Source organism: Salvelinus alpinus, chromosome 31 (genome assembly GCF_045679555.1).
Source record: "Salvelinus alpinus chromosome 31, SLU_Salpinus.1, whole genome shotgun sequence".
NCBI lineage: Eukaryota > Metazoa > Chordata > Actinopteri > Salmoniformes > Salmonidae > Salvelinus > Salvelinus alpinus.
Window position 1 is genome coordinate 32,444,240 of NC_092116.1, and position 13,173 is coordinate 32,457,412.

The 13,173-nt window shown below is 44.9% G+C and overlaps 1 protein-coding gene across 1 annotated transcript in view; it reads left to right on the forward strand.

Moving 5' to 3' along the window:
- The window catches only part of LOC139561154 (short transient receptor potential channel 5-like), a 154,159-nt gene extending 142,040 nt beyond the window's left edge, over window positions 1-12,119 (forward strand). The window contains exons 15-17 of the mRNA XM_071378057.1: window positions 628-669; window positions 3,285-3,374; window positions 5,524-12,119. Coding sequence (XP_071234158.1) covers window positions 628-669; window positions 3,285-3,374; window positions 5,524-6,531 — 1,140 coding nt within the window. The 3' untranslated portion in view covers window positions 6,532-12,119. The remainder of the gene's footprint in view (window positions 1-627; window positions 670-3,284; window positions 3,375-5,523) is intronic.
- The last annotated feature ends 1,054 nt before the right edge of the window (window positions 12,120-13,173 follow it).

Below are 13,173 nucleotides of genomic sequence, written 5' to 3' on the forward strand. Positions count from 1 at the left end.
CTCTCTCTCTCTCTCTCTCTCTCTCTCTCTCTCTCTCTCTCTCTCTCTCTCCTCTCTCTCTCTCTCTCTGTCCTCTCTCTCTCTCTCTTCTCTGTCTCTCTGTCCTCTCTCTCTCTCTGTCCTCTCTCTCGCTCTCTTTCACACACACACACACACACACACACACCATCAGATCTCTTCTCTGATGGTAACCTGCCTGGCCTGATTTCAAGTGCGTCCCAAATGGCCCTCTATTCCCTACATAGTGCACTACTTTTAACCAGGGCCCATAGGTTGTACCAATAACGTAGTGCACTACTTTTAACCAGGGCCTATGTAGGGAATATAGGGTCATTTGGGACACATCTTAATGTGGGCTGGATTATGTAACACTCAGAATCCATCTGATACTGCATACTATGAGTGGGTGGTGTGTGAGGTGTGTGAGGTGTGTGTGTGTGTGTGTGTGTGTGTGTGTGTGTGTGTGTGTGTGTGTGTGTGTGTGTGTGTGTGTGTGTGTGTGTGTGTGTGTGTGTGTGTGTGTGTGTGTGTGTGTGTGTGTGTGTGTGTGTGTGTGTGTGTGTGTGTGTGTGTGAGAGAGAGAGGTACATACATAATGTGCTTTAACTTTATATAATTTCCTTCCAGGAGCGTCATGCAGACAGCCTGATACAGAATCAGCATTATCAGGTACTATCTATCTATATATCTATAATGTCTCTCTCTATATCTATATATCTATCTATAATGTCTCTCTATATATCTATCTATAATGGCTCTCTCTATATATCTATCTATAATGTCTCTCTCTATATCTATCTATCTATAATGTATCTCTCTTTATCTATATACCTATCTATAATGTCTCTCTCTATATCTATATATCTATCTATAATGTCTCTCTCTATATCTATATATCTATCTATAATGTCTCTCTCTATATCTATATATCTATCTATAATGTATCTCTCTTTATCTATATACCTATCTATAATGTCTCTCTCTATATCTATATATATATATCTATAATGTGTCTCTCCATATCTATGTATATATCTATAATGTCTCTCTCTATATCTATATATCTATCTATAATGTCTCTCTCTTTATCTATATACCTATCTATAATGTCTCTCTCTATATCTATTTACCTATCTATAATGTCTCTCTCTATATCTATATATCTATCTATGTCTCTCTCTATATCTATATATCTATCTATAATGTCTCTCTCTTTATCTATATATCTATCTATAATGTCTCTCTTTTTATCTATATATCTATCTATAATGGCTCTCTATATCTATATATCTATCTATAATGTCTCTCTTTATATCTATATATCTATCTATGTCTCTCTCTATATCTATATATCTATCTATAATGTCTCTCTCTATATCTATATATCTATCTATAATGTTTCTCTCTATATCTATATATCTATCTATAATGTCTCTCTTTATATCTATATATCTATCTATAATGTCTCTCTCTATATCTATATATCTATCTATGTCTCTCTCTATATCTATATATCTATCTATGTCTCTCTCTATATCTATATATCTATCTATAATGTCTCTCTCTATATCTATATATCTATCTATAATGTATCTCTCTATATCTATATATCTATCTATAATGTCTCTCTCTATATCTATATATCTATCTATAATGTCTCTCTCTATATCTATATATCTATCTATAATGTCTCTCTCCATATCTATATATCTATCTATAATGGCTCTCTATATCTATATATCTATAATGGCTCTCTATATCTATATATATATCTATAATGTCTCTCTCTATATCTATCTATATCTATAATGTCTCTCTCTATATCTATATATCTATCTATAATGTCTCTCTCTATATCGATATATCTATCTATGTCTCTCTCTATATCTATATATCTATCTATAATGTCTCTCTCTATATCTATATATCTATCTATAATGTCTCTCTCCATATCTATATACCTATCTATAATGTCTCTCTCTATATCTATATATCTATCTATGTCTCTCTCTATATCTATATATATATCTATAATGTGTCTCTCCATATCTATGTATATATCTATAATGTATCTCTCTTTATCTATATACCTATCTATAATGTCTCTCTCTATATCTATATATCTATCTATGTCTCTCTCTATATCTCTATATCTATCTATAATGTGTCTCTCCATATCTATGTATATATCTATAATGTCTCTCTCTATATCTATCTCTCTCTATATCTATCTATATCTATATATCTCTCTCTATATCTATCTATATCTATATATCTATCTCTATATCTATCTATAATGTATCTCTCTATATCTATATATCTATCTATATATCTATCTATAATGTATCTCTCTATATCTATATATATATCTATATATCTATCTATAATGTCTCTCTCTATATCTATATATCTATCTTTATATCTATCTCTCTATATCTATATATATATCTATAATGTCTCTCTTTATATCTATCTATATATCTATAATGTCTCTATCTCTATCTATATATCTATCTCTATCTATATCTTTATCTATCTATATACCTATCTATAATGTTTCTCTCTATATCTATATATCTATCTATAATGTCTCTCTCTATATCTATATATCTATCTATAATGTCTCGCTCTATATCTCTATATATATCTATAATGTCTCTCTCTATGTCTCTATATCTATCTATAATGTCTCTCTCTATATCTATATATCTATCTATAATGTCTCTCTCTCTCTGTCTGTCTCTCTCTCTCTCTCTCTCTCTCTCTCTCTCTCTCTCTCTCTCTCTCTCTCTCTCTCTGTCTCTCTCTCTCTCTGTCTGTCTGTCTGTCTGTCTGTCTGTCTGTCTGTCTGTCTGTCTGTCTGTCTGTCTGTCTGTCTGTCTGTCTGTCTGTCTGTCTGTCTGTCTGTCTGTCTGTCTGTCTGTCTGTCTGTCTGTCTGCCCTCTCTCTCTCTCTCTCTCTCTCTCTCTCTCTCTCTCTCTCTCTCTCTCTCTCTCTCTCTCTCTCTCTCTCTCTCTCTCTCTCTCTTGAACACACTCTGCCAGGGGACACACACACACAGACAACCACAGTATGTTTTACCAACTCTCTCTCTCAGGATCTCTGATAATCTATGGTGTACTAACAGGTGTAGTCCAGATGTATCCAATCAGCAGTCTTGTTGGCGGGTCAGAAGACGTTTCAGTCTGTATGGATCAATAAAGTGTTAGTCTGAAAAAGTGGCAGTCAGGGGTCTCCCTGGCAACTGTGATGTGGTTAACAGGAAGTGATGTCATTGTTAACAGGAAGTGATCCGTAGCCTGGTGAAGAGGTACGTGGCGGCCATGATACGCAGCGCCAAGACGGACGAGGGCCTGACCGAGGAAAACTTTAAGGTGTGTTTTCTATCCATCAAGTACTTCCTACAATTCCTCCAACATATCATAACCTGTCCCTGTTTTCTATCCATTAAGTACGTCAAGTACTTCCTACAGTTCCTCCAACATATCTTTTAGCAGCTCTTCTTCCCCCGTTCACTCCTCCTCTCCTCTCCCTAACCTGTCCCTCCTCCTCTCCCTGTCCCTCCTCCTCTCCTCTCCCTAACCTGTCCCTCTCCTCTCATCTCTCCCTAACCTGTCCCTCCTCCTCTCCTCTCCCTAACCTGTCCCTCTCCTCTCATCTCTCCCTAACCTGTCCCTCCTCCTCTCCTCTCCCTATCCTGTCCCTCCTCCCCACCTGTCCCTCTCCTCTCATCTCTCCCTAACCTGTCCCTCTCCTCTCCTCTCCCTATCCTGTCCCTCGTCCTCTCCTCTCCCTATCCTGTCCCTCCTCCTCTCCTCTCCCTAACCTGTCCCTCTCCTCTCCTCTCCCTAACCTGTCCCTCTCCTCTCATCTCTCCCTAACCTGTCCCTCTCCTCTCATCTCTCCCTAACCTGTCCCTCCTCCTCTCCTCTCCCTAACCTGTCCCTCCTCCTCTCCTCTCCCTAACCTGTCCCTCTCCTCTCTCTAACCTAGCCGTCTCCTCTCCCTAACCTGTCCCTCTCCTCTCATCTCTCCCTAACCTGTCCCTCCTCCTCTCCTCTCCCTAACCTGTCCCTCCTCCTCTCCTCTCCCTAACCTGTCCCTCCTCCTCTCCTCTCTCCCTATCCTGTCCCTCCTCCTCTCCTCTCCCTAACCTGTCCCTCCTCCTCTCCTCTCTCTAACCTAGCCCTCTCCTCTCCCTAACCTGTCCCTCTCCTCTCATCTCTCCCTAACCTGTCCCTCCTCCTCTCCTCTCCCGATCCTGTCCCTCCTCCTCTCCTCTCCCTAACCTGTCCCTCCTTCCCTCCTCTCTCCCTAACCTGTCCCTCTCCTCTCTCTAACCTGTCCCTCCTCCTCTCCCTAACCTGTCCCTCTCCTCTCATCTCTCCCTAACCTGTCCCTCTCCTCTCATCTCTCCCTAACCTGTCCCTCCTCCTCTCCTCTCCCTAACCTGTCCCTCCTCCTCTCCTCTCCCTAACCTGTCCCTCCTCCTCTCCTCTCCCTAACCTGTCCCTCCTCCTCTCCTCTCCCTAACCTGTCCCTCTCCTCTCTCTAACCTAGCCCTCTCCTCTCCCTAACCTGTCCCTCTCCTCTCATCTCTCCCTAACCTGTCCCTCCTCCTCTCCTCTCCCTAACCTGTCCCTCCTCCTCTCCTCTCCCTAACCTGTCCCTCTCCTCTCTCTAACCTAGCCCTCTCCTCTCCCTAACCTGTCCCTCTCCTCTCATCTCTCCCTATCCTGTCCCTCCTCCTCTCCCGATCCTGTCCCTCCTCCTCTCCTCTCCCTAACCTGTCCCCCTCCTCTCTCTAACCTAGCCCTCTCCTCTCCCTAACCTGTCCCTCTCCTCTCATCTCTCCCTAACCTGTCCCTCCTCCTCTCCTCTCCTCTCCCTGTCCCTCCTCCTCTCCTCTCCCTAACCTGTCCCTCGCCTCTCTCTAACCTGGCCCTCTCCTCTCCCTAACCTGTCCCTCTCCTCTCATCTCTCCCTAACCTGCCCCTCCTCCTCTCCCTAACCTGTCCCTCTCCTCTCCCTAACCTGTCCCTCTCCTCTCCCTATCCTGTCACTCCTCCTCTCCTCTCCTTAACCTGTCCCTCTCCTCTCATCTCTCCCTAACCTGTCCCTCCTCCTCTCCCTAACCTGTCCCTCCTCCTCTCCTCTCCCTAACCTGTCCCTCCTCCTCTCCTCTCCCTAACCTGTCCCTCCTCCTCTCCTCTCCCTAACCTGTCCCTCCTCCTCTCCTCTCCCTAACCTGTCCTTCTCCTTCTCTCCTCTCATCTCTCCCTAACCTGTCCTCTCCATCTCTCGTCTCTCCCTAACCTGTCCATCCTTCTCTCCTCTCATCTTTCCCTAACCTGTCCTTCTCCTTCTCACCTCTCATCTCTCCCTAATCTGTCCTCTCCATCTATCCTCTCTCCCTAACCTGTCCCTCTCCTTCTCACCTCTCATCTCTCCCTAACCTGTCCCTGTCCTCCTCTCATCTCTCCCTAACCTGTCCCTCTCTTCTCTCTCCCTCCTCCACTGCAGGAGTTGAAGCAGGACATCTCCAGTTTCCGTTACGAGGTGTTAGATCTCCTTGGTAACCGCCGGCCCCCCAGATGCCACTTCTCTTCCAGCAGTGAAGCCACACTTAGAAATGAGGGAGGAGCCAGTGACGAAGGGGGGCCTGACCCTGACCTTGACCCCTCCCTGGGGTCGCAGGAGGGGAGTGGAGCCAAGAGGTCAAAGGGCGTGACCTTTCTGACCCCGACAGGAAGCATGGAGAAGAAGAAGAAGCCTAAATATGGCGTCTCCGCGCTGGTCCGGAGTATTTCAGGAATGGAAGTGGTATCCATGACGAGGGAGGAAGAGGAGCAGGAAGGATGGGGGGAGGAGGAAGGGAAGGAGGGATGGGAGGAAGATGAGGAAGAGGGTAAACCAAAGAGCAACGGGGTGAGGAGAGAAGCCGTTCCGTCCTCTTCTTCTTTTATCTTCCCTTCTTTCCCTTCTTCCTCCACCTCCGTCTCCTTATCCTTCGCTCGCACTCGGAGTCGTCTCCAGCAGTTGTCGTCGGTGACGTCCAATAAGACAACAGACTCCTTTAAGCGCCTCGGCTTACTGTTCTCACGCAAAGCCCCGCCCCTTCCCCTCTCCGTTGGCCAATCTCCTCCTTCCTACACCATCTCTGACGGCTTGCTCCGCCCCCTGAGAGGTCGCGGGTCATATGACCTCGGTTCGGTGGGTCATGTGACCCACAGCGAGATGCACCTGAACCAGGTCGGATATACTAACCCGGTCGGAGCCCCTCCTGCTTCCTCCGGACGAGCCAATGGGAGGGACTCTCTGCTAACCTTGCCCCTCCCACCTCCCTGTCCCTGCCAATCCCTGCACTGTGCTTCCAATATGGCCGACTCGAGCTCCCACCTCCTGGACTCCAGCGAGAGCGTCTTCGAGGGAGGAGGAGGGGGCAGGGTTTTGGGAGAGGGGTGTGTGGGGCCTTGTGATGTCATAGAGGACTCCGGCGGCATCGACGACTCTGTCACTACACAACTGTAGAAGGCTGTAGTTTGTTGGTTTCCGTGGTTACCTAACTACCGGTACCTTCCTAGCAAAACGCAAAGCCATGAGGGACATGAGTGATGTCATGAGTGATGTCGCATGTTTGATGTCATAGACCCTAAACCACCTGCCCCCTCCACATCTTACCGATGATGTCACTGGTGATGTTATACAGACTGTTGCTCTCCCCGTTGTGGGGGGGGGGGGGGGGGGGCAAGAGGAACTCAGTCGGGACCAGCTACGCCGTAAAGACAGTTTCCGTGGCTACCGAGAACGCTGTTTCGCTCGTCTCTTCTGCATGTCTCCGGGGCCGTTGTGTGTACAACAAGTCTTTATGCTATATGGCTATTGTATTGACCAAGCTGTTGGACGTATGGACGTTGCTAGAGTTTTGACCTTTCATAGGGATGTACTCTGGGACTCTATGGTAATAGTGAGACTTAATGGGATTCTATGGGACTGTGAGACTTAATGGGATTCTATGGGACTGTGAGACTTAATGGGATTCTATGGTACAGTGAGACTTAATGGGATTCTATGGGACTGTGAGACTTAATGGGATTCTATGGTACAGTGAGACTTAATGGGATTCTATGGTACAGTGAGACTTAATGGGACTCTATGGGACTGTGAGACTTAATGGGATTCTATGGGACTGTGAGACTTAATGGGATTCTATGGTACAGTGAGACTTAATGGGATTCTATGGGACTGTGAGACTTAATGGGATTCTATGGGACTGTGAGACTTAATGGGATTCTATGGGACTGTGAGACTTAATGGGATTCTATGGTACAGTGAGACTTAATGGGATTCTATGGGACTGTGAGACTTAATGGGATTCTATGGTACAGTGAGACTTAATGGGACTCTATGGTACAGTGAGACTTAATGGGATTCTATGGGACTGTGAGACTTAATGGGACTCTATGGTACAGTGAGACTTAATGGGACTCTATGGTACAGTGAGACTTAATGGGATTCTATGGGACTGTGAGACTTAATGGGACTCTATGGTACAGTGAGACTTAATGGGACTCTATGGTACAGTGAGACTTAATGGGATTCTATGGTACAGTGAGACTTAATGGGATTCTATGGTACAGTGAGACTTAATGGGATTCTATGGGACTGTGAGGAACTTCCTCATAATAACTCTTCTAGTAATAATGAACTATTTTACTACAAATCTTTACTTTACTTTGCAACAAAACGCTTACTGTTGTTTCTGTTTAAAGACGAAGGGGAGACGGAAAGAGAGAGAAAAAGAAGGAGAGACCGAGGGATACAATTTTAGAAAAGAAAATGAATGAAAAAGAGAGACTGCGGGGGGAAACGTGCCACAATAACTTGAAGCGTTTGTTTTCACCGTCCAAATCTACAAAATCAAACATCAATAACATAGTGAATGACCAGAGCATGTTACATCTACACACACACACACACACACACACACACACACACACACACACACACACACACACACACACACACACACACACACACACGTTTCTCTCCAATAGGTTGTCTATGTGCTGTCGTCTCTACCCACAAACACAATTGCACCAAGGCTACAGGTCAATGGTTTTATGGCAGTAATCAATCAAAGTGATCAGTCAATAAGTGTCATGTCTGATCACATGATCAGACATTGATCAATAGTGATTGATCGGATTCTGTTTGTTTCTATCTCATTTAAAGACCTCATAGCACCTGATGCCCATAATCATCCCCATAGGGCTGGTCTCTAGGGAGAGAGAGAGAAAGGAGGTCAATAACCCTTTATATGGCTGGTCTCTAGGGAGAGAGAGAGAAAGGAGATCAATAACTATTTATATGGCTCGTCTCTAGGGCGAGAGATAGAGGAGATCAATACCTCTATATGGCTGGTCTCTAGAGAGAGAGAGAGAGAAAGGAGGACAATAACTATATATATGGCTGGTCTCTAGAGAGAGAGAGAGGAGGTCAATAACTATTTATATGGCTGGTCTCTAGAGAGAGAGAGAGAAAGGAGATCAATAACTATTTATATGGCTGGTCTCTAGAGAGAGAGAGAGAAAAGAGTTCAATATTTCTCTCTTCTCTTTCTCCTCCTCCCTCTCTCTCTCACTCCCTTTCTCTCTCTCTCTCTCTCTCACTCCCTCTGTCTTTCTCCCCCCATCCCCCTCTCCCCCCCTCTTTCTCTCACTCCCTCTTGCTCTCTCTCTCTCTCGCTCACTCCCTGGTAAGTGACTGGTGACTGGAACACCATTATGAATATAGAAGGTATATGAGGACAGACTCATTTCAGATGAATATACATACAGTTGAAGTTAATGTTTTGGGCAGGATCATGAAGGAATTGACTTCAATCACAACCAAACACTTGGTTCCATATACACACACACACATACAAAGACACAGACACACAGACAGACAGACACACACACACACACACAGACACACAGACACACACAGACACACACACGGACAGACACACACACGGACAGACACCCCCCCCCCCCAAAAAAGATGAAAAGCCGATAGATAGAACCGTTCCCATTGCAAAATAGTGCTTTTAATTCATTGATGGAAAATACCAGTCAATGAAAATACATTTGACTGTCATGATTAATTTGTATAATTTAGCAGAAATAAATTGCAGTGTTCTTTAGTCCCCATGGTAACAGGCTATCAGCACATTGCGGCAGGGTAGCCTAGTGGTTAGAGTGTAGAGGTGGCAGGTAGCCTAGTGGTTAGAGTGTAGGGACGGCAGGTAGCCTAGTGGTTAGAGTGTAGGGACGGCAGGTAGCCTAGTGGTTGGAGTGTAGGGACGGCAGGTAGCCTAGTGGTTAGAGTGTAGGGACGGCAGGTAGCCTAGTGGTTAGAGTGTTGAGCCAGTAACCAAAAGGTTGCAAGTTCGAATCCCCGAGCTGACAAGGTACAAATCTGTCGTTCTGCCCCTGAACAAGGCAGTTAAACCTGCTGTTCCCTGGTAGGCTGTCATTGAAAATAAGAATTTGTTCTTAACTGACTTGCCTAGTTAAATAAAGATAAAATTTTACAAAACATCACCCCACCACTTTACAATGTGACCTGGGGAACATATGCATTTTGAATAAACTTCATTACTTGAAACCTGAATGTTTTATTAATATTATATAATAATATAATTATTATGAGGCATATTCTTACCTTGCTTCCAAGTATCCGAGAGTCATAATCCGACCATGGAAACGGAGAGGCAATTCTTTTATATAAAGACTTCATAGGCAGCGTGTGAGTTTAAAGTTTTGGGTGAAGCTTACAATTGATCCTACAATTTCTACCGATATGCTTGCCAGTTATCATTTTCATATGTACTTTGTAATGAAACGTTAATTTCAATACTAATTTTCATCTCTGTCACATATGGACTCGCTATCAGGCACTCTGTTTAGAATGGTGTTTTTCCAGTGAATTGCATTTTGGGAAATGTTTGAAAATGTTGTTTTATTGGCTGCTTCATTACAGGAGTTGCTTGTTCTGTTGAGATGAATTACCATAATCTACATGTCATTTCTGTCGTTCTGAGCACCGTGGTTGTGGACGTCACAATGCATATGGCTCCGGTTCATTTCTCAAACGGCCTGTGAATTAAAATCTTCCCAGTCACGTTGTCCAGGGGCCACATGTTCCTAATGGAAATCCTGACACACACACACACAGTCTAGTATAACTAACCTTGTGGGGACACACACACACAGTCTAGTATAACTAACCTTGTGGGGACACACACACACACACTCTAGTATAACTAACCTTATGGGGACACACACACACACAGTCTAGTATAACTAACCTTGTGGGGACACACACACACACAGTCTAGTATAACTAACCTTGTGGGGACACACACACACACACTCTAGTATAACTAACCTTATGGGGACACACACACACACAGTCTTGTATAACTAACCCGTGGGGACACACACACACAGTCTAGTATAACTAACCTTGTGGGGACACACACACACACAGTCTAGTATAACTAACCTTGTGGGGACACACACACACACACTCTAGTATAACTAACCTTATGGGGACACACACACACACAGTCTTGTATAACTAACCTGTGGGGACACACACACACAGTCTAGTATAACTAACCTTGTGGGGACACACACACACACACAGTCTAGTATAACTAACCTTGTGGGGACACACACACACACACACTCTAGTATAACTAACCTTATGGGGACACACACACACACACACAGTCTTGTATAACTAACCTTGTGGGGACACACACACACAGTCTAGTATAACTAACCTTGTGGGGACACACACACACACACAGTCTAGTATAACTAACCTTGTGGGGACACACACACACACACACTCTAGTATAACTAACCTTATGGGGACACACACACACACAGTCTTGTATAACTAACCTTGTGGGGACACACACACACACAGTCTTGTATAACTAACCTTGTGGGGACACACACACACACACAGTCTAGTATAACTAACCTTGTGGGGACACACACACACACACACTCTAGTATAACTAACCTTATGGGGACACACACACACACAGTCTTGTATAACTAACCTTGTGGGGACACACACACACAGTCTAGTATAACTAACCTTGTGGGGACACACACACACACAGTCTTGTATAACTAACCTTGTGGGGACACACACACACACACTCTAGTATAACTAACCTTATGGGGACACACACACACACAGTCTTGTATAACTAACCTTGTGGGGACACACACACACACACACTCTAGTATAACTAACCTTATGGGGACACACACACACACAGTCTTGTATAACTAACCTTGTGGGGACACACACACACACAGTCTTGTATAACTAACCTTGTGGGGACACACACACACAGTCTAGTATAACTAACCTTGTGGGGACACACAATTCAGTCCCATTCAAATCCTATTTTTCCTAACCCCTGACCCTGACCCTAAACCGAACTCTAACCCCTAACGCGTACTCTTATCCTAACCCTAACCTTACCCCAAAAACCTAACCCCTTAAACTAGCCCTAGCTCCTAGCTCCTAACCCTAAAACTAGCCCTAGCTCCTAGCTCCTAAACCTAAAACTAATTCTAAGCTTAAACCTAAACCCCTTAGAAATAGTATTTGACCTTGCGGGGACTAACAAAATGTCCCCAGTTGGTATGATTTATGTTTGTTTACTATTCTTATGGGAACTTCTGGTCCCCACAAGAATAGCTAAACACGTCCACACACGCACGCACGCACGCACACACACACACACACACACACAGACACACACACACACATTCAGGCCCCCCCCATGTCTAATAAAGGGATGTAAAGCTTTAAGACGTTTCACATAATAAATGCATTAAACTGTTATTTTTATATGTTCTGATGATAATCGCATGTGACTTTATTCTCCAGGGACTGATAGTGTTACTGACAGGGGTCCAGTGTACCTACGGCTGCGTCCCAAATGGAAACCCTATTCCCTATATAGTGCATGAGCCATAGGGAATACTCGTCAAATGTAGTGCACTATATAGGGAATAGGGTGCCAGCCCTGGTCTAAAGTAGTGTACTATATAGGGAATAGGGTGCCAGCCCCAGTAACAACCCCTAACCCCAGTAACAACCCCTAACCCCAGTAACAACCCCTAACCCCAGTAACAACCCCTAACCCCAGTAACAACCCCTAACCCCAGTAACAACCCCTAACCCCAGTAACAACCCCTAACCCCAGTAACAACCCCTAACCCCAGTAACAACCCCTAACCCCAGTAACAACCCCTAACCCCAGTAACAACCCCTAACCCCAGTAACAACCCCTAACCCCAGTAACAACCCCTAACCCCAGTAACAACCCCTAACCCCAGTAACAACCCCTAACCCCAGTAACAACCCCTAACCCCAGTAACAACCCCTAACCCCAGTAACAACCCCTAACCCCAGTAACAACCCCTAACCCCAGTAACAACCCCTAACCCCAGTAACAACCCCTAACCCCAGTAACAACCCCTAACCCCAGTAACAACCCCTAACCCCAATAACAACCCCTAACCCCAATAACAACCCCTAACCCCAGTAACAACCCCTAACCCCAGTAACAACCCCTAACCCCAGTAACAACCCCTAACCCCAGTAACAACCCCTAACCCCAGTAACAACCCCTAACCCCAGTAACAACCCCTAACCCCAGTAACAACCCCTAACCCCAGTAACAACCCCTAACCCCAGTAACAACCCCTAACCCCAGTAACAACCCCTAACCCCAGTAACAACCCCTAACCCCAGTAACAACCCCTAACCCCAGTAACAACCCCTAACCCCAGTAACAACCCCTAACCCCAGTAACAACCCCTAACCCCAGTAACAACCCCTAACCCCAGTAACAACCCCTAACCCCAGTAACAACCCCTAACCCCAGTAACAACCCCTAACCCCAGTAACAACCCCTAACCCCAGTAACAACCCCTAACCCCAGTAACAACCCCTAACCCCAGTAACAACCCCTAACCCCAGTAACAACCCCTAACCCCAGTAACAACCCCTAACCCCAGTAACAACCCCTAACCCCAGTAACAACCCCTAACCTCCTGTCCAGTAACAACCCCTAACCCCAGTAACAAC